Source organism: Diadema antillarum, unplaced genomic scaffold (genome assembly GCF_040938485.1).
Source record: "Diadema antillarum isolate AM-2024a unplaced genomic scaffold, OU_Dant_1.0 seq00000610_RagTag, whole genome shotgun sequence".
NCBI lineage: Eukaryota > Metazoa > Echinodermata > Echinoidea > Diadematoida > Diadematidae > Diadema > Diadema antillarum.
Genome location: NW_027271535.1, coordinates 545,445 through 570,295, shown reverse-complemented (window position 1 = coordinate 570,295; position 24,851 = coordinate 545,445). Strand labels below are relative to the sequence as shown.

The window sequence follows — 24,851 nt, the reverse complement described above, 5'->3', positions numbered from 1 at the left end:
ATATGTAGAAACTGTTCATGTGTGGTGGTTGTATAGTGGTAGTGGTTTGTTTGTCTGTGTGTATTTGTGTGCCTGTATGCTTACGTGTGTATGTGGTGTATAGTGGCGTATGTGTATATCAAAGGGTATGTGATGGTGCGTGTTTGTGGGTGCAGTTTTGTGCCTGCATGAGTATCTGAGGGGTTTGGTGTTTGTGGGCTACGTAGGCCCTACGTATGTGTGTTGTGTATGAACGTTCCTGTGTCTACGTAAGGCCCCAGCCACATAATGCTCTGCGTCTGGCGTTACGTCCAAATAAGTCATTTTTTTTATACCCCCGCCAAACGAAGTTTGAAGGGGGTATATAGGAATCAGCGGACGGTCGGGCGGTCGGGCGGTCGGTCGGGCGGTCGGGCGGTCGGGCGGTCGGTCCCGTTGCAAATCTTGCGTCGCGAACTACTTCCTCAGTTTTCAACCGATTCTCATAAAACTTGGCACAGATGTGTGCCTTGGGTTGTAGATGTGCAAGACGTATTTTTTGACAGTACCCAAAAGTACGTTGCCATGGTAACGGCATATTATGGGCAAAAATGGGTACAAATCTTGCGTCGCGAACTCCTCCCACAGTTTTTGATCAATTTTTATGAAATTAGGTACAGATGTTCATCTGAATATGTTAATGTGCAAGACACATATTTCCGCAGTGGCAAAAAGTGCGTTGCCATGGTAACGGCATGTTATTGGTAAAATATAGGGCAAAATGCTTCATGGCAAAACTGCTTCATCAGTGTTCTTCCAATTCTCATGGAATTCATATTGAATGTTTGTCTTAGGATATAGGTCAGCATGACACATTTCTTGACAGTGACAAAAAGTATGTTGCCATGGTAACAGCTCACATATTATGAGCCAAAATGATGGAAAATTTTGTGTTGCAAACTACTTCCTCAGTTTTTGCCCAATTTCCATGAAACTTGGTACAGATGTGTGCCTTTGGTTGTAGATGTGCAAGACGCATTTTTTGACAGTACCCGAAAGTACGTTGCCATGGTAACGGCATATTAATGGCAGAAGATCAAGGAAAGATCTTGCGGATTTAACTACTTCCTCAGTTTTTTGACCAAAGCTTATGAAATGTGGCACACACCTTGATCTTGGTGGGAAGATGTGGAAGACATATTTTTCGGACGTGTCGGAAGCTGCGTTGCCATGGTAACGGCATATAAATGGCAGAAGATCAAGGAAAGATCTTGCGGATTGAACTACTTCCTCTGTAGTCGACTGAAGCTCATGAAATGTGGCACATACATTGGTCTTGGTGGGAAGATGTGCAAGACATATTTTTTGAATGTGTCGGAAGCTGCGTTGCCATGGTAACGGCATATTAATGGCGGAAGATCAAGGAAAGATCTTGTGGATTGAACTACATTGTACTTCCTCAGTTTTTGACAAAAGCTTATGAAATGTGGCACACACAATAGTCTTGGTGGGAAGATGTGCAAGACATATTTTTCGGACGTGTCGGAAGCTGCGTTGCCATGGTAACGGCATTTAAATGGCAGAAGATCAAGGAAAGATCATTCCTTGGGTAAGACTGTCGTCACGGGGCGGGGGTATTAATCACCTTAAGTGATATTTCTAGTTTTCTGCGGACACCCGGGGATCTCTTGCTGTCACCAGAGCATTTTTACAAAACATACGGGAAAAAATATGCGGGCGATACGGAGAAATACGACCAAATGCGGATACTTGTGTCCACTTGCGGATATTCTTACGAATCGGCACGTAATTTTGTTCTTTCAACTTGCATAAACTTCCAAATAGTTTGGAACACTTGCGGAGAGTTGCGACTATTTACAGAGAGTTGCGGATATTTTCGGATAGTTAAAGATTGTTATAAATAATTATGTACAATATGACGATCCCTGCCAAGTCAATGTATTATGACAGCAAATTTATCACATATTGGACTGTCTTACATTGTACACTGGGGAAAACCGAAATTGAATTTACGTACAAGTTGTGAAAAGTTTTCGCATTTCTTTAATTTGCTTTGCAGTAATGAAAGATATATGAAATTTTGAACTTGAAGTTTGAATTTTATTTGTGCAGCTCAAATATGGATAAACATCATAAATGTAAAGACTACATAACATAATTATACCACAAATAGAATACTATCTAGATCGATAAGTTAAACAGAGTAAGAAAATATTACTTACAGTCATGGAATAGACAAACTGTGGTTACGCTGTCATTGTGCAGCGATATTCATGACTTTCTGGGTTATGTTAAGGAGATTGTTATAATAAAGCAAAGCCTATTACATTTCCAGAAAAAAAAATCATTAGGACATTCGGACACCCCTCCCACACCCAAATACAATATTTAAAAAATGTAATATCCATGGAGCGTAAAGTGGGTAAGACTATAGGGAAATACTAAATTTGTTCTCATTTTATATCATTTATCGCTGTCCCACACGTTCCCGGCCAGAAAAGTGAAAAAAAAATGCTGTCACCTCATCCCCAACCCAAAAATTGCTTTCCGAGTTTCGAAAAATATACATTCAAATAGTACAAGGAAAAAATGTTCAGCGCCAATGGTCAAGCGATGTCATGCGTATATGGGTGCCACCTAAAATGACCATATGTGGGAGAAATTTAGTAACTTGACTTTGCGGTTCTGCCTCTCCACTGCTCCGAGTGTGTTGTAGCATTCCTTCATTTAAATGCGCTGCAGCTTGGCAACACAAGTTGTGTGGCTTCCCACGCGTCTCTGTGCTCCCATGCAAGTGGAAAACAGAAAACGTCGAAGGACGTAATTGTGTACAGCATCCGTAACTCTCCGCAAATATCCGTAAGCGGACGAAAGTGTTGTGATACGTTAACTTATGGTTGATTTCGAATACTTACGGTGGACGTAAACGAACGCAAACGGAAGGGAGGTAAAATGTTTTGCGGTGGGTCTGCGTTCAAGCTATGGAGAGTTACGTTCAGTTACGGGTAGTTACGTTTGGTTACGGTTACCTTACGTAAGTCTGAGTCCGTGGAGTCCCTCTGCGAAATTTGAACATTTCAAAATTTCGCAGGTTTGCCACCTTCATTTTATGCCCCAGTCACACAGTGCTTTTCGATGGGTTACGGATAGATACGGATGAGTGGACGCAGGAGGACGCAGCATGGACGCAGGCATCCGCAGGGTCGTATGTAGACTTAACCTTCCGTAACTAATCCGTAAAGAAACGCAAAATGACGGCGCCAAGCCTGCAAAATTTTGAAATGTTCAAAATTTCGCAGAGGGACTCCACGGATGCATCCTTACGCAAGTAACCGTAACTAAACATAACTATCCGTAACTGAACGTAACTATCCGTAGCTTGGACGCAGACTACCCGCAAAAATGTTTACCTCCCGTCCATTTGCGTTCATTTGCGTCCACCGTAAGTATCCGAAGTTAGCAGCAAGTTAACGTATCACAACACTTACGTCCGCTTACAGACATTTATGGATGCTGCGGGCGATTGCGTCCCTTGACATTTTCCGTTTTCCACTCCCCTTGGAACAGAGAGTCGTGGGAAACCACACCACCCGTTTTGCCATGATGCAACGCATGTACCTGATGGAATGCCACTTGTAACATAGTTGGAGCGGTGGAGTGGCAAAACCGCATGGTCGAGTTATCAAATTTTTCCCATAAATAGTCATTATATGTGGCACTCATATTCAGATGATATTGTTGACCCTTGATGCTGAACTTATTTTTCTTCCACTCTCTGAATGTATGTTATTCGAAAAAGGCCAATATTTTGGGTTGGGAATGGGGTTACAGCATTCCATTTACTTTTCTGTCCGGGGAGGATGTGGGGCAGCGATAAACTACATAAAATGAGAACGACAGTATTTCTATAAAGTCTTAACCACTTTACACTCCATGGAATGTGTATTGCATTTTTTTTTTTTTTTGTATTTTGGAAATGGAGGGGTGTTCTAAAGTCCAAATGTTTATTTCTTTTTTAATATCTGGAAACTTATCAAGCATTCCGGTAACTTTATTATATCAGTCTCCTTAGACATAACCCAGTAAATCATGACTATCGATGCTCAATTACAGCTAAATCAAAGCTGGTCTATTCCATGACTGTACTTCATTTGTTCTTACTCTATTGTTTAACTCATCGATCTATATCATATTTTATTTGTGGTATAATTATGCTATGTATACTGGACATTGATAATGTATATTCATATTTGAGTTGCACAAACTCAGTTCTAACTTAGAGTTCAAAATTTCATTTTTCTTCTGTTGTTGTAAAACAAACTAAAGGAAGGCGAAAAGTCTTCAGAAGTTGAACGTGACATTATTTCAGCTTTTAGATAGTGTACAATATAAAACAGTCCGATATGTGATAACCTTGTTGTCATAATACACTAACTGAGCAGGGATCGTCAGAGAAAATCACAATGTCCATAATTATTCATAACAATCTGTAACTATCCGTAACTCTCCTTAAGTATTCAGAAGTATTCGGAAGTTTACGCAAGTCGAAAAAACAAATAAGGTGTCAATTCGTAAGATTATCCGTAAGTGGACGCAGGTGTCCGTATCTGATCGTATATGTCCGTATCGCATGCATTTTATCCGTACTTTTTTTAGCTCACCTGAGCCGAAGGCTCAAGTGAGCTATTGCGATCGCTCTTCGTCCGGCGTCCGGCGTGCGTCGTCCGTCGTCCATCGTGCGTAAACATTTTACATTTTCGTCTTCTTCTTGAGAACCCCATGACCGATTTTCACCAAACTTGGCAGGTAGCATACCTAGGGGGATAGGATCTCAATTTGTTCAAATGGGCACCATGGCCCACCTGGGGGGCCCCAGGGGGGCCCCAAACTCCCTAAAATTAAGGAATCTTTAAAAATCTTCTTCTCTAGAACCAGAAGTGATAGGGCTTAGTTGATACTGTGAGTAAGTACATTGATGACTGTAGTTTCAAGTTTGTTCATGGGGGAATCAGGGGTGCCCCCTTGGGACCCAGGGGAGGGGGGGTGGGAGGGGTCCTAATGGATAATACTATGAGTTAGTACATTGATGACTGTATTTTCAAGTTTGTTCATTGGGTTGGTGGAATCAGGGGTGCCCCCCCCCCCCTACCTTGGGACCCAGGATCATATGGGGAGAAGTCCTGCAGTTGTAATAGGGCCTGAATTGTACATGTTCATCTTCTTCTTGAAAACCTCACGATGAACTTTGACCAAACTTCGCAGGTAGCATCCCTAGGGGGATAGAATCTCAATTCCTTCAAATGGGCACCATGTCCCTCTTGGGGGGAGGAGCCCCCTAGGGCCCCCCTCCCCCCCCCCCCCCCCCCCCCCACATTGAGGAATATTTAAAATCTTCTACTCTAGAACCAGAAATGATAAAGCAAAGTTAATACAATGAGTTTGTACATTGATGACTTTAGTCCCAAGTTTGTTCATTGCAGATCCAGGGCTGCCTGCCCCCCCCCCCCCCACCCTGGAGTTGGGGGGGGGATCCATATGCAGACCTAGATTTCAGATGTTCTCAAGTAAGAGTGTGCAAGAATGCATGGAAGGTGAAATTGCGATACTCAGGTGAGCGCGTGACCCCCGGGTCTCTTGTTTTGGGAAAAAATTCTGGTGACGGCAAGAGATTCGCAAGTCCACAGGAAAAATGACTTTTTTGGACGTAACTCCGGACGCAGAGCATTATGTGACTTGGGCCTTACGTTTCTTTACAGACGAGTTACGGACAGTTACATCTACATACGTCCCTGCGGATGCCTGCGTCCACGCTGCATCCCCCTACATCCACTCATCTGCATCTATCCGCGGCGTACGTAACCCATCGCAAAGCACTGTGTGACTGTTGCATTAGCAAGCAGGAGATAATAGGAACGAAACATTCAAGCAACACAATTCCCACAACACGCGCAGCGCTCCATCACACACATACACACACACACACGCACAAACGGACACTAAATTATCATGTGCATGCGCACATACACACTTCCTTGAAACCTCACCATGACTTTTTACATGGCATGTTTGCATGGATGTAGCCATGTAAGTTATGTGTTAGTATTTCAATGACTATGTCCAGAACGATATTACCCACCAAAATGTGTTTCGAGGGCGGGCGACAATCCGTGCCGCCAGCCCTCGTCACGGATTGTCGCCAGACGACAATCTGTGACAGGGGCGACAATCCGTGCCGCCAACGCCCGTCACGGATTGTCGCCCCGAGCAGGAGGCGACAATCCGTGTAGGGGCGACAATCCTTGTCGCAACAGGTGTATTTTTAAAAATAACCCCGTTTGAGGTGCCTAATGTTACGCTACCTTCATTCCAATAAAGAAAATATACCGTACATACTGACTCAAATATCATTGTTCTTAGTGTACATGCTTTTTGAAAGTCATTCTGGCGGTATAGCAAGGACATTTTTATTTTTAAGAAATGTTATGGAGTTGATAGAGGACACAGTGTTAGTAAAGGGTGCACATTGAAAGGCAAACCCCCATTGGAGGTGCCGAAACTACACCCACATCCTACATTCCCATACAAAACATGTATTCCAATACAAAACATGTATTCCCATACAAAACATGTATTCCAACCCATATATTGTTCTAAGCTTACATGTTTTTAAAAAGTCTTTCAGACCTTATGGCAAACTAACTGTTATAATCATTAAATGTAATGCAATAGATTAAGGGAGACATTGTTCTGCAGTATCTATGTACAGTGGAAAATGTGCACTTTCAAGGGTGCCCAAAGTTTGAATTCAAATTTTCAAATTCAAATGATTTTATTTCCATATAAATTAATACAAAATAATATACATAGTGCGTACATGAGTACAGAATAGTTTAAGGAATTTTGAATCACATAAGCTTTAACAAAACATGGATACAATTATAGTAATATCAACTTTGTATTTCAATAAATAAACAAGTAAGCAAATGCAATTTTATTTTTTAAGTGTAACTCCATGTATGAAAATTTTGATATCATGACGTCAGGAGAAACGGACAAAAAAATGGACAATGACAAGGACAAGAATAAAAAGAATGATGGAACAGGCAGGAAAAAAAACTCAAGATAGGCATAACAAAGAAAGAAAGGAAAAAAAAAGTTGGTTTTGTTTTTACGAAAGGGCAAAATTGTTTTCTGTTAGATAGATGGCTCCTGAACCACTCCAAGCCCTTCACACGCATTCCATAATGACGTAATTTTCTAACTAGTATTTCATGGTTGATAGTGTTGAAAGCCTTCGAGAAGTCCAGGAAGATACCTACCATATGACAAAACTTATCTAATGCTTGTGTTGCTTTTTCTACAAACGAAAGAAGAGCATGTGATGTGCTATGGTTTCCACGAAAACCAAATTGAGAATCAGTAAATACATGATTTGCTTGGCAAAATCTAGATGTTTTAATATAAATGATTATTTCCAAAACCTTTGACATACCTGTGAGTAATAAAATGGGCCAAAAATTGTTTACATCACTTTTATCCCCTTTTTTGTCTCGCCCACCGGAGGTGAAGGCGAGGCTAAGGGATCCAAATGGCGTCCGTCCGTCGTCCGTCCGTCCATCGTCCGTCACAAATGTTAAAGTTTACCTGCAAGACTCTCTTATGATGCATAACTTGGCAACTGTTACAGCAATGGCAGCCAAACTTGAGTGATAGAAGCACTAGGGGTATCTTCATGTTATGGTGTTGTCAGAGGTCATGTGATGATGTCAAAGGTCATTTGAGGTCATATATTAAGAGTATGTGCAAGACTCTCTTTTCTATGTTAAAGTTTACCTGCAAGACTCTCTTTTGACAAATAACTTCACATAAGTTGCTTGGATTACAACCTAACTTGGGCCATAGAAAAAGAGATGCACTGGGGGTGTCTTCATGTTATGGTGCCGTTGGAGGTCACAGGATAAGGTCAAAGGTCATTTGAGGTCATACGTTAAAGTTTAATTGCAAGACTCTCTTATCACACGTAACTCGACACATGTTGCTACAATGGCAATCAAACTTGGGTGATGGATGCACTAGGGGTACCTTCAGGTTATGGTGCCGTAAGAGGTCACATGATAAGGTCAAAGGTCATTTGAGGTCATACGTTAAAGTTTACTTGCAAGACTCTCTTATCACGCGCAACTCAGCACATGTTGCTACAATGGCAATCAAACTTGGGTGATGGTAGATGTCTCTTGGAAAGTTGAAGGTTACCACAAGGTCAAAGGTCACAGACAGGGGTCAACGAACTTTTAGGGCCCAATGTTAAGTTTTTAGGGCGCATTTCATTTATGGCTCATAACTTTTGATCCCTTTGTCCGTTTGTGACCAAACTTGGATGGAAGATGTCCCTTGGGGTAGTGAAGGTCGTCATAAGGTCAAAGGGCACAGACAGGGGTCAGCAAACTTTTAGGGCCCAATGTTATCTTTTTAGGGCGCATTTTGATTTTGGCTCATAACTTTTGATCCCCATGTCCGTTTGTGACCAAACTTGGACGGTAGATGTCCCTCGGGGAGTTAAAGGTCATCAAAAGGTCAAAGGTCACAGAAAGGGGTCAAAAAAATTTTAGGGCCCAATGTTAAGTTTTTATGGCACATTTCGATTATGGCTCATTACTTTTGATCCCTTTGTCCGTTTGTGACCAAACTTGGATGGTAAATGTCCCTTGGGGTGTTGAAGGTCATTACAAGGTCAAAGGTCATAAGCAGGTCAATTAACTTCTGGGAGTTATAAAAAATATTAATTCCTTGTACACGAATGGGCGAGACACAATTTGGCACTTGCCTTGTTAAACACTGGAACAACTGTAGCTATTTTCATATTGTCAGGTACAACACCAGTAGAGATTGATCAATTAAACTATGAACAAAGGGATCGACAACATAAGCAATGATACTTTTGGGTAAACAGGTTTATAAATGCCATCAAAACCAGAACTTTTCTAATTATTAAGGTCACATACAATTTAGAAAAATTCTCCTGTATGAATTGATACAAAAAATATTGAATTGGGGTTAGGTGCACGTAAGAAATCATTGATATTTTTCTTATTGGTTGAACACACCGCACTAAATTTTTACCAATTGAAGAGAAATACTCAATAAAAGTTTCATTTATATCAGTTGATAACATTACCCCATTTTATTTTTGAAATCTTACAAATATTTTCAGATATATTCATTCCATCTTCAATAACTTTCGATGTATTTTTCATTTCATGTTTAAATAAATCAAGTTGATTTGTGTAATATCTCCTTTTTTGTATTCGAAGAACTTTTGTAAGAATGTTCTCATGATTAACGTATTTCAATCTAGTTTGCTCATAGGATTATGCATACATATACTGTAAAACACGATAATTTCGCGGCATGAAATTTTTGCGAATTGGAGCCGACGGCCATTTTCGCGACATGAAATTTTCGCGAATGCCGACGCTCCCTGCTGCGCTGGTCGATCTGAAACACGTAACAAAACTGCACGCGGGATATAAAAAAAAGAAACGGAGGCGCTCGTGCTAGGCCGTGGCTTACTAGGAAGCTGTGTGTATACGTGCTAATACTGTACACTCGAGTACTCAGTACTACATGCAGTAGAAGTGTCCTCGAAATGGATCAGTTCCATTGCTTGGAAGGGGTAAACTGGTCTTCCTCCTGAGCGCACCTTGCACATTGTACTGTACTGACCCGTACGAGTACTCAAGTTAGCACGGATTTCTCTATTCATCGCAAACATTGCCACTACAAGAGTGGGAGCTGCCCAAGCCACAAAGTGAGGGCTTCAGCCAGCCCGGCTGCTTGCCGGCCATGCGCCAGCAGGGCGCGCATGCAGGCTCGGCTACCGGCTAGGGACGGCCCCACATACAGTACATATATACAGTACATACATGCGTCCGTCATCACAGTAGATACTACCAAGGAGCTTCATACTACTAGCACGATAAATCGTCAATGCTCAGATCCAGAATTCAGAACTCAGTAAAGCTGCAAGCACAGACGTACGTAGCTTTTGCAGTGCGTGCGCAGTGCAAGTGTGCATTCTAGTACTAAGTATCAGCATTCATTTAATGTAGACATCGACATCGGTCAGAGGAGTGTACTGTACGTAGTAGCGATTTCAATTTACGAGTAGGGCCTACCGAATTTCGATTACTAGTAGGCCTACTACAGTATACTAGTTTCTTTAGATTGTTTTCAAGTTCCTAATATCTTGGGAGGCTTTTGAAAGAAATCCCGAGTGACAGGGTGCTAGGATACTACTAGTACTGTTTGTTTTACAACTTTATCGCGTACTAGGTCTACTAAATTGATTTAGGTAATTACTTGTACTCAATACAATACAAGTCAGCGAACCATACAGTGTACTGCATTGTATCGGCTTTCCGCATCGTATTAGAATGTGTATGCAGACAAAAAATTTCATGTGCATTTTAATTTCGCGAATTTTGGCTCTCGCGAAATTCGCGAAATTAAAATGTACACAAAAATTCCTCGTTTTGCAGTATATACAGTACCTATAAACAGATTATTTTTGCTGTTAATCGATCTTAAAGGGGATGGCTAGTAACTGATCAGTGGGAATCAGTGGGAATGCTGGAGGATGATTATTCCAATCCTTGTGGGATTCATTTAAGAGGACATTATATTATCTATTGTTGTGTGAAAATTATTTGCTTCAGAATAATCTCATATTCAAGTAATGTGCAGTTTAATGTTTCCAGGTTAGCGTGCCTGGTCAGTGACGGGGCATTAATCTGCACATTACTTGAATATGTGACCGTTCTGAAGAAAATAATTTTCACACAACAGTAGATATATAATGTACTCTTAAATGAATCCCACAAGGATTGGAATAATCATCCTTCAGCATTCCCACTGATTCCCACTGATCGGTTACTAGCCATCCCCTTTAGAATTGATTTTGTAATCCAAGGGAATCTCAAGTTTTTTAATCTTTTTTCTTTATCTTACATATTGGTATATGAATATATAAATTAATATGTATTATTGGCATAAAATTATTTAAAGATTAATTTGGATCTTCAGATGGAAAAACAGAAGAACAATCAACATTTTCTAAACTATTTAGAAAATTGTTGACATTTTCCTTGGTAAATATATGTTTACTTAAATGATTTTTAGAACTGTTTAGTCTATTTTTATAACAGAAAACATAAATACAGAATCATGATCAGATACATTGACAAAGTACCACCTGATTACTGAGGAGAAATTCTATTAGCAAAAATGTTCCCACTTAAAGTGACACTAAATTCTGTGACTCAAGTGGGTTTTGAAATCATAGGCATGAAAGAGGCGGACGTTAATAATTCAATAAATTCTTGTGATATATTCAAAGAGTTGCACTCTATCAAATCAGTATTGAAATCACCAACTAAATATGAATCTTTATTGCAAATGTTGGATCACTTAGTAAATCCAAGGAGGTACTAGGCAAGCCTAGTACCTCCTTGGTAAATCATGCAGATAAATCATAAACTCATCGACACTTAGGGGTCTATAAATGACGCCAGTCAAAATATTTTTACCATTTATTCACATGTTAACAAATATTGTTGGATGATAATTTATGTATTCACTTTTTTCTGCAGCCCCACCTTCTTGTTATAAATTAAAATCAGTGTTAATTTGTCATTTCTGTCAAGAATTTATGATTATGCAGCCATTTGGTTTGTGCAAATTAGCTGGTCCGCACTAAGAATTTTACTTGAGTGCCAGATTTTTTTTTCTTTTGTACTCAGTGTACTCAAATAATGCAGTAAAGTCCAGTTCTCAACTTTTACTCCAAAATGCTGCTAGCTAAGAGTCACATTTTTGGAAAATCCGACTAGACTGTATGCAACATTGCAATAAAGTTGTTTTGTTTTGTTTTTGTGGGGGAGGATGAAAAAGAAGGCAGGGAAGGAGCAAAGGGAAAATATGAGGTTTACAATAGGCCCATTTACACTTGCTTGGAAAATTCACGATTTTTCTAAAATCGCGACATTTGGGTGTAAGTTGCTATGCAACTACACCCAAATGCCCTCGAAACATCGCCAGAAAAATCGCCAGCCAAAGTGCGATTTTTTGAAACATCGCGAAGTTTAAGGCGAAGTTAGCGAGTGTAAACCCAAGCTGCAGAAATATCACGATTTTCCATCACGTGACTTTCGGTATCGGATTGCACCGGGAGTTTACGCGCGCTCCCGATCCGTCTTTGGAACGTGTAGAAAGTACGTCGGTCACTGGCCAGAGTAGTACACGGTATAGACAGCTGTGTACAGGTCTAAACGGCCGATCCTCGATCGGCTCGTGGTCTCTCACCTCCCTCTCCCTGATGAAACTAGTACGTGAAAACTACTACTAGTAGCAAACCTGAAGTTCTCCAACCACGTATCATCACCCCATGACGACTCAACAAAATAATGTTCTCCCAGAAATGGGTTGATTCAGATTGTGGGAGTGCCCATACTGCTCTCGATATACATTGTTTGTGGAATACAGGAGTACGTAACAAGTGTGAGTTCTTGCTGTCGCCTGATAAAATACCAGTCCTAACTTTCAAGTCCTACTTCTCACTTTCGTCATATCCGCGAAATTTCATGATCCTCCTGAATGCTGCTGTAGATGAAGTTTTACACACCAACTACGTATGTGATCTAATATAGCAAGCTATATAGTTTTACCGTAAGTATTAACAGTCTCGAGAAGCACAAATTTATGTGTGCATTGTATACTGATAAAAAGCCCCGGCTCAACGTTCCAACCAGCTAGCTGTAATCAAATATACTGCACTGCAGTGAAAACGAACAGAATAGCGCGCTCTTCCACTCGGCTACCGTGTTGAAAAGAGGTAAATTACGCGTGCGCACTACCGACCAAAAAATCACAATGGTTCGTGAAGCTCAAACTTTGCGTGCTTTTGCACAAGTGTAAACGGTGGAACCAAAATATCGCGATTTTAAAAATCGCGATGTTAATAAGTGTAAATGCGGCTAATGTAGCAGTGCCCACTGAAATCTTTTTTCCCCCTTTCCTGATGAATTGGCTGAGTCCACTTTGTTATTACCTACTATAGCAGGGAGACAAAACACATCCATTGTATCAGGCCACTTAGTTTGGATAAGAGGGTCCCAATGGCAGCAAATTTTTTCAATAATGGGACAAATTTTATTTTTTGGGGGGATGGGCAGGTTCAATTGATAATCCATCGAAAATATTCAGAGATACCTTTCTCTGATTCAGACCCTTTTGATTCACAGCAAACTGTTACAAGTATTGTGTATGGTAGATGCATCATATAGGGAGTGCAGTGAAATTTAAAACTCCATTCAAAGTTAACTTATCATGGTTTCATAATGCAAGGTTAGCAAGGTCAGGTCCTGCAAATATAAGCTTTCATTGCAGAGAGAGAGAAAAAAAACAACTGTCATTGTTGGAGTGTGATTTGGTGTGTTCTTGAGTACCAGGAGGGCAGTAGATATAATTGACCCTTTTTGTTCTGCAGCTTATCAGTTTTTATCAATTATGATGTTTGGTATGATCTTAGATTACCAGAGGGATAGTCCAGACTTTTAAAGAATCACAAATATTTGTGACTTTATGAATTATTCTCCTTGAGTTTATTACAGCATGGTAGGCATAGAAATGCTGATATGCCACTGTATGAATGGTTATGATTGATGGATTCTTTATAAAACCTTACATGCATATATGGCAAAGTTAAACTAAAAGAGGTATGATGGAAAATACCATTAAAAATATTTGCTTTGTGTAATATCTTTGCTGTGGATATAGTTTACATACTTGTAAGGACTTGACAGTCTATGTTAAAGATGTACTTCATGAACCATTGTTGAAATTCTCTCACAACAAATACCCATGTTTTTGTCGTTGTTTCATTGAACAATGTTTCTTTATTGGGATACTTGTACCTGTGAGTTTTGTGCCTTTTATGTCTAAAGGTCAGTGTTTTTTGCTCACGTGAGCTGTAGCTATAGTATGCAAATATACTTGGCCTTGAGAGTTTCTTGTTAAAACTATGGGCAGAGGTGACTCCAAACTAGTACTATTCACTGAGGGGAGCAGCCCCGAAGTGAATAGTACTAGTTTGGAGTCACCGAGGCCCATAGTTTTAACAGGAAGCTCAAAACTAGGCAAAGTATATTTGTTTTATATTTTGGATCAAAAATTTGAATAAAAAGTGAAAATCATTATAGACCGTCTATAGGCGCAGCGCCTGCAATACGCAACAGTGCGAGAGATCGGAAATTGAAAAACGTAGTAGCCGTGGCACCGCCAGAGTTGCCCGTCGCATGTATTTAAGCGCTCATATGGCCGCTGCAAACCTGAACACTAGAATTCGGGACCGGACGCGGACGGGTACACTTGATTGTAAAGAAGGGTGATTGTGACATCATTTTGCAAATAATACTTCATGGAGTGTCAAACACACCAACACTCTTGAAATAGTTCAAAATACCTATAATCACGTGAAGCTCTTTTAACCAATCAATGGAAGACAAATTTTTGATCCAAAATATAATAATCATTATTTAATAGTAATCATTGCTGTGGTGCATTATCCATCTTGCATCACTTTCTTCTTGAAAACCCCCATGACAAATTCCACCACATTTGACAGTAGCATTCCCAAGGTAATAGGGTCTCAGTTTGTTGAGTGGGCCCAATGCCCCTCCCCACCCTGACACACATTCTAGTATTCTGTCCATGGACTGAAGTTACACGTAGTCAACAAATTTAAAGTTATGCATGTTTACGAATTACGTCCAAAGCCAAGGCAAAAGGGTCATTTTTTTTTTTTGGGGGGGGGGGGAGGGTGTAACAGATGTGTTCACAAGACGTTAACAAGAAAGGTAAATTAAAAGAAAAAAAAAGAACTACTAGCATCTTCAGAACTGATCATCTGCTCTGCCCCAGGCTCAGTGTGAGACATCAAGATTGACATTATGACATCTGTAGACAACAATTTGGGGCTGAAGGGGATGTGGGTTGAGGGCTGGCCTTATCCAAGGAATTGGTGCGTTTCCTCATAATGATTGCATGTAATGTGGTCATGTTACCATTCCACTTGTTGTATTTATTGATGTTACTGTACAAGTTTGCCATCTTTATTAACATTTGTTTCCAATTCCTTGTGTCACCCGCCTGCACCATCATGTCTGCCATCTCCCTCTATAAGTTGTACCTTTTTCCCTCTCTTCTTCTTGCTTTTTCCAACACTTTTGGCTTGGCAGAGAATCTCACTTGATCTCCACGTGAAGGAAAAACCTTAGTTTCCTTGATACTTTGGTGGGAACTGTTGTTCTCCTCCATTAATCTTCTGAACTCCTTTCGCATTCTCAAATTCAACAATGTAGCAAGGCTAAAATGTGTAAGCTTGCTACAATAGATTGAGGTATTCTGATTTGACACTGCACTACACTTGTGTATGATACACGTACATGCATTTTGGATTGTGCGGGCACTTAACCAGAATTTTAGAAAGCCACTTTAGAAAAATCATGTAGATTCTGCGGTGAACAAATTTACATGCCAAACTTTGCACCAAACTTTGCGAAGTTGGAAAAATTGCACTCTGATTTGCAATCTTTCTCAGGCTTAATTTTGTGAGGTTGCTAAGCACCTTTCACCCAAACTTTGCAATGTTGGAAAAAAGTTGCATTGCCAGTGTAAATGGCATAAAACTTTATAGCAGGTATTATCACTAAAGTGCTTGAAGATGTATTTGTACAAATGGGCACCATTTCCCATTTCAGGGTCCCCCAGGAACCCCTAATTTAAATTATCTTCTGACAAAAAATTGTATAAAACTAGACATCAGACCAAAATTCCTATATAAGTAAATACATTTGTGAGTGCAGTTGCAAGTTTGTCCATGTCAGACCCAGAGGTTTTCCAGTTTTGGCCCAGTGGGGGACCAGTTTGGGGGCCAATTTTCAAATTTTCACGTTAAATTTGTTACCAAATCAGGCAGGTGTCATCTTTTGCTAGGATGATGAAAAATATGTTTGAACATACGGGCACCACGCATCCCCCCAGGAAACCCAGAGCCCCAATATAGAGAGTCTTTAACAAGACCTTTTTTAATACCAGAAATGCTTTCAGTAAATACATTGGTTAGTATACTTCCAGGTTTATTTGTTTTGGATCCAGTGGTGGCCCCCTTGGGGCCTGTACCCAAATAAAAGTCCAGTTCTCACACTTTTATCTTCATAAGAATATAGTAAATTTTCACCGATCTAGAAGGTTGATGAGTATATGTTTAGTCAGGCAGGCACCATGCCCCTGGGGACCTCAAGGGCACTCCAAAACCTTCCAATTATAGTCTTTTTAAAAATATTGTTCTTGAGAACCATTTATGATCAAATAATAATAATAATAATAATTGCATTTATATGGCGCTTCATACTGACGTTTCTAAGCGCACTTTGCTACTCATACAAATAGACTAGAAAACACAATAACATTAACAAAATTAACATTAACAGTAACAAAAGAAGAAGAAATCATCACTGTGAGTAAGTACATTTTGGAGTGTGCTTTTCATGACAGAACCTGGGGTGGCTCCTTGGGGGTGTGACCAAATTGGGGGCAAGTGTTCATATTTTGATCATTTTCTTTTTTATTTTTAAATACTTGGTTAGATTCCTACAAACTTGGCAGGCATTATTGCCAGTGTGAGAGAATATGCAAATGGGCACCATGTGCCCCAGGCCTCATTTGCTATGTTATCCTCAGGTAACAGTCTGCAAAAATGGCTGGAAGGGGAACTTGAGATACTCATGCGAGCACTTTAGTTTAAAACTCTTTGGGTCTCTTGTATTTTGTACTGCTTGCAACAAATTGTCATTGCTGGGTAAGAGACCAGTCTGCGAGAAATAGAAACAAAACCTTGCATTGAACTTTTAAGATTCACTTTATGTCTTATGTTTAAATGTTTCCTATCAATAGGTATCAAATCTTCCGGCGTTAGAAAATATCTCATTTGTATAGAAAGACCTGTTAAATGTGACATTGGAGAAAGACGTATTTCAAATGTACCAAAAAAAAAATAATTTGTGTTTGCATTTTTAGGTTTAAAGTATTTCCAAAGAGGTGGTTACTCAAGAAAAGGAGAAAGCGTAAGTCACTCTTTGCTATGTATCTTCTTTTTTTTTCATATTTTATCTTCTGTTTATCTTCCTTTACGTAGTTCTAAATGATTATGATTTTGTTTAAGTGCAAACCGTTTGAACTTCGGAAGTATAAAACTATGTACTATTTTGATTCTTTAAATCAATGAATATATCTACAGATGGTCATATTTGTGCACTATTAATATTTAGCAACCTGTTTCACATGATTTTGTTGGTAAAGTCAATCAAAGTAAGATTGATTATTCCTAACTGCAAATGGTATAGAAATATCATAGTAGAAGATCAAAAATGCATTGTGAAAAAAAGAACAATTTTTCATTGTACATCTTTTTCCTATTGAGCCTGGAATTTGTTGTGATTATTTTTTTATGTCTGCGTGTGCTTGATTTTGATTTTTGCAATGAGCTCAACGTAAGATTTGAGTTTTGCTTGAAATATCAAATTGATAACAATTATCCTTGTGTGATATGATTGTTTTGGAGTCATTTTATTCTGTGCTGTGCTTATGTGATATTAGTGCTTTAAATATTCAAAGCAGTCATTTTGTTCTTTTGTTTGTTTCATTTGTATCTAGGAGGTTTCATATCTTGAAAACATGCAGATGTATTGTATGAGGCAGGATTGTATCATTACCTGTAAGATATTTAAGCTAACCAAAGTTATTAGATTTAACTGAAAAAAAAAACTTTTGTAATTACTTCCTGTCTCACCATATGGTATCATGTAGCAAAGAGCATATTTTCACAGTGCGTAGATGTGTTTCTTCATAAACTTGGGATGTACAAGAAAGAGCACAGCAGACCTGATTGAACTCACAAGGTACTCACAATGTACTATACACGCACACACACAAACAGAACCTTTTATCAAACCCTGGTTCAATTCTTTTTTCATAGAAGTCTGAGCTGCTGGAGCGGGAGTATTAATCACCTTCAGGAAAATAGTGATTTTAAAATAAAAATGGTATGTTCCAGGCAAAGATAAAATTAGATGATGGCTTTGAAAATATTTCATCTATCTGCAGGTAACATTAAAGGTGTGTGTTGTCAGAAGAGCGAACAAAGGATATGTTCAGTATACAAAGGACGCACAGGTCTGAGTGCGTCAGTCGGAATTGTGTGCATAAAGTAAACTATGGAGTGCTTAACCCACGAGGCGAAGCCGAGTGGGTTTAGGCTAAATTCCATAGTTACCGCATGCACACTATATTCCCACTGACGCACGAAAAGACATGTGCGTCATCTGATTTATAGAATGGGTAATTTTCTTGTCAAAAACCCATTTTTCTATCGTGTTACCCGATGACAAAATTACTGGATGCATTCCCTTTTGGCTTGCCGTAAACGGGCATGCATACCCGTACTTACCATTTTTACTGGATGCATGGCCAGCCATGCATCAGGTTTTACTGGATGCATGGCCAAGCTGAGTGCGCGAACGCTTGCTTGAGTGCGCGAACGCTTGCTTTAGTGCGCGAACCTTTGTTACAAGTACGCGAACTCTTCCTGAGTGCGCGATAACACGTTTACCACTGTGACTCAGCGTGCGGCCAGTAAAAATGAACACATAGCTCTCGACCAATCAGATCGCAGGATTCTATTCTATAATAGCTTTTCTATAATAGCTCTTGTTTCATCAGTGATGAGCTTCCCAACAGGTTTATAGTACTGAGAGTAGAATGAAGATGCATAGTCAATTCTGAGTAAGTCATCTGTGCATATGTCAAATAATCGGCCAAGTCAATGAAAATAACAAGTCTCAAATTTTATCCATATCCTTGCATGTGTTATGCCTCCTGTACAAGTTTATATTGCTGGAATCTGAAAGGACGGGTACTTTGACTCACGGCAGTGAATGAAGACCAAGAGGGTATATGTGAGGAATGCGGGAAGAGGTTTGAGGGAAGAGAGGTGTGGCAGTTCACAGGGCAAGAACGAGCTGTGGAAGAGTGGCAGTAGTGCATGACTGCACCAGCACTGAGCTGGGTGAGACAGTGGGAGGTCCCAGTCAGGTTTCAGACCACAGAGCCGGAGACCCTCAGCATGCTGTACATGCTGTATTCGAGCGGAAGGAGCAGATTGCATGGCCACCGGTGAGAAGTGACATCAAGCTGGTGGGAGTTTGGAAGTGGAATTGGTTCGGAGTGTTGAGAAGAAGATGCGTATGTTGGAGGAGTTGTGTTATGGGCGTGTGCAGAGAGAGTTTGGGATAAAGCCTGTGGGTAGTGGAGGTGTAGGGAGTGTGGAGGGGGATGTTGGAAAGTCAGAGTCGAGGAGATAGTGTTTGATGGCCCAATTGAGGGCAGAGATGAAGAGCTTGCACTGTAGGTGGAGGCAGGCAGACGGGGAAAGAGCTAGTCTGAAGAGTCTGTATAAGGACTTGAAGAAGAGGTATGCAGATGTGAGGAGAGCTGAATATCAGTGTAAAAAGTGAAGGAAGAGGAAGAGGAGGGAGTTTAATGGGAATTTGCACAACTTCACAAAGATGCTGTTCAAGGAAGGGGTATCGGGAAATTTGGAGGTGTCAAAGGAGGAGCTGGAAAAGCTGTAAAGGAGAGAGGAGCCTTTCGTTGGGTTGCCAGGGCTGTTGAGGCCACAGGAGCTGAGGTCAGCTTTGATTTGAGCGAATTGAAGTTGTGGGAGGTTGAAGCGGTAGTTAAGGAGGCCCAAGCTTGGAGTGCAGCTGGGCAGAATGGCTCGTCCTACAAGTTGTTCAAGTACTGTCCTCGTGTCCGAAAGGTGTTGTGGTGGATCCTTAGGGTGCTATGGTGGGAGCAGATTGTTCCAGCCAGCTGGTGTGCCGCAGAAGGGTGTATATCCCAAAGGAATAGGACGCTAAGGCCATTGGCCAGTTTAGACTAATTTCGCTTCTTAATGTGGATGGTAAGATCCTTTTTAGTGTCCTAGCGAGGCAGCTGTCAGAGTTTGTGATGAAGAACTGGTTTGTGGACACCTCTGTACAGAAGGCAGGGATCCCTGGTTTCCCTGGATGCACGGAGCACGTCCAGATGACTTGGGAGTCAATTCAGAGGTGCAAACATGAGGAGGAAGATGTGGATGTTATCTGGTTGGACCTTGCGAATGCATATGGATCAGTACCTCACATTTACCTCAGTTTTTCTCTGGAATTTTTCTGGGGACCTAGGGTGATCCAGGAGATGGTGCAGAGCTACTACAGCCAGTTTAGGATGAGATTCACGACCCAGACTAATACGACAATGGCAGGTGTAGAGATTGGCATCCCGATGGGGTGCCCAGTCTCACCGCTGCTGTTTGTGCTAGGGATGGAGGTGTTTATCCAGTGTGTGGCTTCGAGAATTGAGGGGTTGACACTGGCTGCAGAGGTAGTTGACACTGGCTGCAGAGGTAGTTGTGCCTTCAGGTAGGGCTTTCATGGATAACCTCATCATTGTGTCTGGCAATGAGACCCAGGTTGAAGATGGGCTGCACAGGTTAGAGGAGTTGGTGTGGACGTGGATGAAGTTCAAGGCCTAGAAGAACTGCTCAATGTCAGTGCAGAAGGGAAAGGTGGTTGCAGGCAAGGGGGTTTCAGAATGGGGCAGAGTATATACCTTAGGATACTGAGCAGGGAGTAAAGAGCCTTGGGTGATGGTAGGAGGGCAAGTGGAATGATAGACATCGAGGTGATCAGATCTATGACAAAGTGATGGAGTGGCTGAAGATGGTGGACAGGACGCTCATCCCTGGGAATGCGAAGGTGTGCTGCCAGTTTAGCTTGCTACCACGGATCATGTAGCAACAGCAGGTGTACGAGGTGGCGGTGTCCAGGGTTGAGAAGATGCAACAGAAGATGAACTCATACTACCAGAAGTGGTTAGGTGTTGCGAGAATGCTTACAGATCTGGCATTGTTTTGCAGATCAGGCAAGCTGCAATTGCCTATGACATCAGTGGTTGAGTTTAAAGCTGGCAAGGTTAGGCTGATGATGATGATGAAGGAGTCAAAGGACCAGACTATAGCAGGAGTTAGGCCAGCGATCCACCCAGGGAGGAAGTGGAGGGCTGAGGAGACTGCAGATGTGGCAGTAGCAGTAGCAAAGTGGAAGGAGATGTGGGGTGCTGTTCAGGGGGTCTGAATGGGGTCGGGTTTCATCAGGGTGTGAGATGGTACAGCAAGTAAGGCAGGAAGGGTAGGAGGGATTTGGTGGTGGAGGCAGTCAAGGAGAAGGAGGAGGAGTACGCTTTGCCAGGGCTGTAAAGCAGGGAGTACAAGGGGTGTGGACTCAATTGGAAGGGGTGGCGCAGAGGAAGGCGTCATGGAATGACCTCAAGTCAATGTTCTCCGGAGCTGTGCACTTCATGATCAGTTCCACCTTTGATGTTTTGCCTTTTCCAGTAAATGTGAAGAGGTTCGGGTCATGGATGACAGTGAATGTAGGATTTTCAAGAAGGTGAAGGGCTCACTAGAACTTGGAGTAGGTTCTAAGGAGGGGGAAAGGTGGGCTGAGAGGATTTGTGGAGCAGCAGACAGGATTTGCATGGATAGTTGGGAAGGCTTGGGGGGTGGTGGGAATAGGGGGTGTAGAGAGATTTACTATCAGTACATCCGACCACCTATCTGTCATAGTGTGCTATTATTTCCTATAATTGCCCACACATGGCCTACCATACATCGCCCGTGTCCCCCGGGTGGTACGCATGTAACTTGTCACCCGCCATAACTCTTCCTCTTTTCCGTTCGCCATCATACTGTTCGGACGCACTCTCTAGATCGCTCGTGAAAATCCGTCTACATCGACGAGATTCCACAACAATCAGGCAAAATCTTTCCTTATTCTTACTCCTTGATTGTTGTTTCAATTAGCAGATGTTTTGTTACATTTTGTCATCGAAAAGGGGGAAAAATCACGAATTTCTTTCCTCCCTAAACCTCAGTGGTTTAGTTTGCGCTGCCCCATTCAGTAAGTGTGTTGTGTGCACCGCGACTCGGAACGTGCCTCGCTCTAGCAGGTTTTTCCCCTTTTTCGTCCTTGCCTACCTATTGTACAGCTACGGTTTTCCTCCTCCCGCTTGACGTTTTCATGTTTTCACGCCTTAGGAGTCCTTTTGGTGATTTTCTCGTCCTTATTGATGTCTAGAAACACCGACGAAATCGTGTAGGCTCTACAGCCGCGAATTACAATCTCGCTTGCGTAGTTAGCCTATGGTCGGCCATCGTGGCCATTTTCGATCCTATGGGCGGCCAACGAGGCCATTATTACCGTTCTTAGACCTATGGCAGGCCACCCAGGCTGTAATTTACCCTGTCCTTGAGGTCTCCCAGCCCCTGACATGGTTCCTTATACATGTTTCATGTGTCCTTAGTTCCCCATGGCCCTGCCTCCTATGGCGGGCCACTCGGGCCTTTATTAGTGTGGTCCTCGCCTATGGCGGGCCTCCAATGCCATAATTAACTTTGTTGTTTATGGGTTTTTGGGGTGTCTGACTTCACTTTCACACATATTTCATGTTCCTTTGATCTTCCATGGGTCCTTTCTTGCTGTGCTTTCAACGATAGCTCTCTTGTCTGCCCAGCTCTGTTTAATTCCCGTCCCTCGTCTTGTACGCCTTTATGCCTACAATTGACTTGGTCCTTTGTGTATTTTATTTTTTATATATACATGTTTAACCCATCCCCTTCACACCCCACATCCAGAGTGGGTTGTATTATTTATGACCAAAAGAGGGCGTCCTACGACCTCAGACTTGGCCAGGAGCTGTAGAATGACTTTAGCCAATCACAGAGATCCTTACTGGGACTCTGAAAAATAATCTATGCATAGAAATCTATTTTAGAATGTCTCTTATTGGCTAAAACACCTACCAGGAGTTCGAGCCTGCTGAGAAACTAATCAATAATCATGTTTACAGCGCGCATGCATCTTTGTTGCTCCAGCAACGGCAGTGATTTCTTATGCGCGGTATCGTGTTATCGATTGCAGTTGAGACTTGTCCGATACCTGTTTACTCACTGTGTTTACGAGCGCATTGCTGTGTCGCATTACGTTAGTGTGACATAAGTTCTTGAGGGTTTAGTCCATTTCTCTCATTTTTCTCTCTTTTGCATTCATTTCACTCTATCCTTTATTTTCAGAGTACAGCTGTACATCTGATCGTGTTGTGTTCCATTTTTTGTTGCGTGATTATTTTGTTTGCAGCAATTTGGATGTGAGTTTTTGTTCGAGTGTCGGTTGATTTATTGAACGTCGTTGTGTGTGTGTGTGACCATCGTACTTTTCATTGCACCTACATGTAGCCTACTCATTTGTTTCTATGTAGGGTTTCTACCTACCGTAAGTGTCTCCGTCATTCATCAAACTTCGTGTTTTCATCGTAGTATTTCTCATTGTAGTTTTTCTTCTCCTTGTTAGTTTTCAGTGCAAGATATTCTGTATATTTTTTTCTACGGTAATTTGCCTTTGTTGTCGATCGTATTCGTGTTTTATTATTTTTCCACCTCCATTTCATTTTTGTACTGCAATATGTCTGCGAGGTATGAATCATATGCTGATGTGTTTGGTTGGAGTGACGAAGATGAGAGTGATGTTGAGGGTTTTGCGGTGGATGAGATCGGTGGGAATGACTCTAATGATGACAGTGATGTTGGTGAAAGTTTGAGTGACGATGGTGATGGTGATGATGACGAGAATGACACTGACAGTGACACAGAAGCTGACGCTCAGGAGTGGTCTAGAGACCTGCATTCTTTTTTGGCGAGGTCCTTTTCAGGACCTCCACCTGGACCGACAACAAAACTGAACGAAACGTCTACAGTGCTGGATTTTTTCTTCTTGTTGTTTCCTTTGACTTTGATCCAGCACTTGGTCCAGGAGACAAATCGGTGTGCTGCACAAAAGCGACAAGCCAATCCAAATCTCCCTAGGTGGCAGCCTGTGTTAGTGGCGGAAATCAAGTGTTACCGTGGTATTCGGCTGTACCTCAGCATAATGCCTCTCCCAGAAATGCGCTGAATGTGGAGTTCCGATGATGTTTTTGGCCATCTCCGTATTGCTAAGTTCATGTCTCGGAAGCGTTTTGAAGGTATTAGAGTGAATTTTCATGCTAACGATCGAATGCAACACCTACCAAAAGAGCACCCAAATCATGACAAGCTGCACTTGGTTAGACAAGTGTTGAATGAAGTTTTGGCAAACTGTGTGCAGCAATACAATCCTCACCAAAATTGTTCAGTTGATGAGGCCATGATTGCTTTCTGTGGCCGTCTCGGATTCCGCCAGTACATTCCAAGCAAGCCGGTGAAATATGGGATAAAGGTGTGGATGAGAGCTGACCCTGTGAGTGGATACTGCAATGAGTTTCAGGTGTATGTTGGGAAAGAGAAGAGGGCATGAGAGAGGGTTTGCAGCACGTGTAGTGACTGAGATGACTGAACGGCTTCGGGGGAACCATCATGTGGTCAACATGGACAACGTCTTCACCACTGTTGATCTGTTCGAGAGCCTCCAGCAGAAGGGTACCCTTGCTCAAGGGACGGTTCGTCGCAACCGTCGAGGTTTGCCACATGCTGAATTTGCCGAGCCTAGGCTGAAAGTACAAGGTGAGTTCAATGTGCTCCAGCGTTGCCAGCTTTCAGCCTATGCTTGGCTAGACAAGCATCTTGTGAACCTGCTCTCTTCAGCCGATGATCCTACAGCAGAGACAAGTGTCGATAGCAAGCA

The 24,851-nt window shown here is 41.6% G+C and overlaps 1 protein-coding gene across 1 annotated transcript in view; it reads left to right on the top strand.

The window, feature by feature from the left end:
* The window catches only part of LOC139735934 (uncharacterized), a 202,853-nt gene that overhangs the window by 109,173 nt on the left and 68,829 nt on the right, over window positions 1-24,851 (top strand). The window contains exon 7 of the mRNA XM_071646688.1: window positions 17,113-17,159. Within this exon, the coding sequence (XP_071502789.1) occupies window positions 17,113-17,159 (47 nt within the window). The remainder of the gene's footprint in view (window positions 1-17,112; window positions 17,160-24,851) is intronic.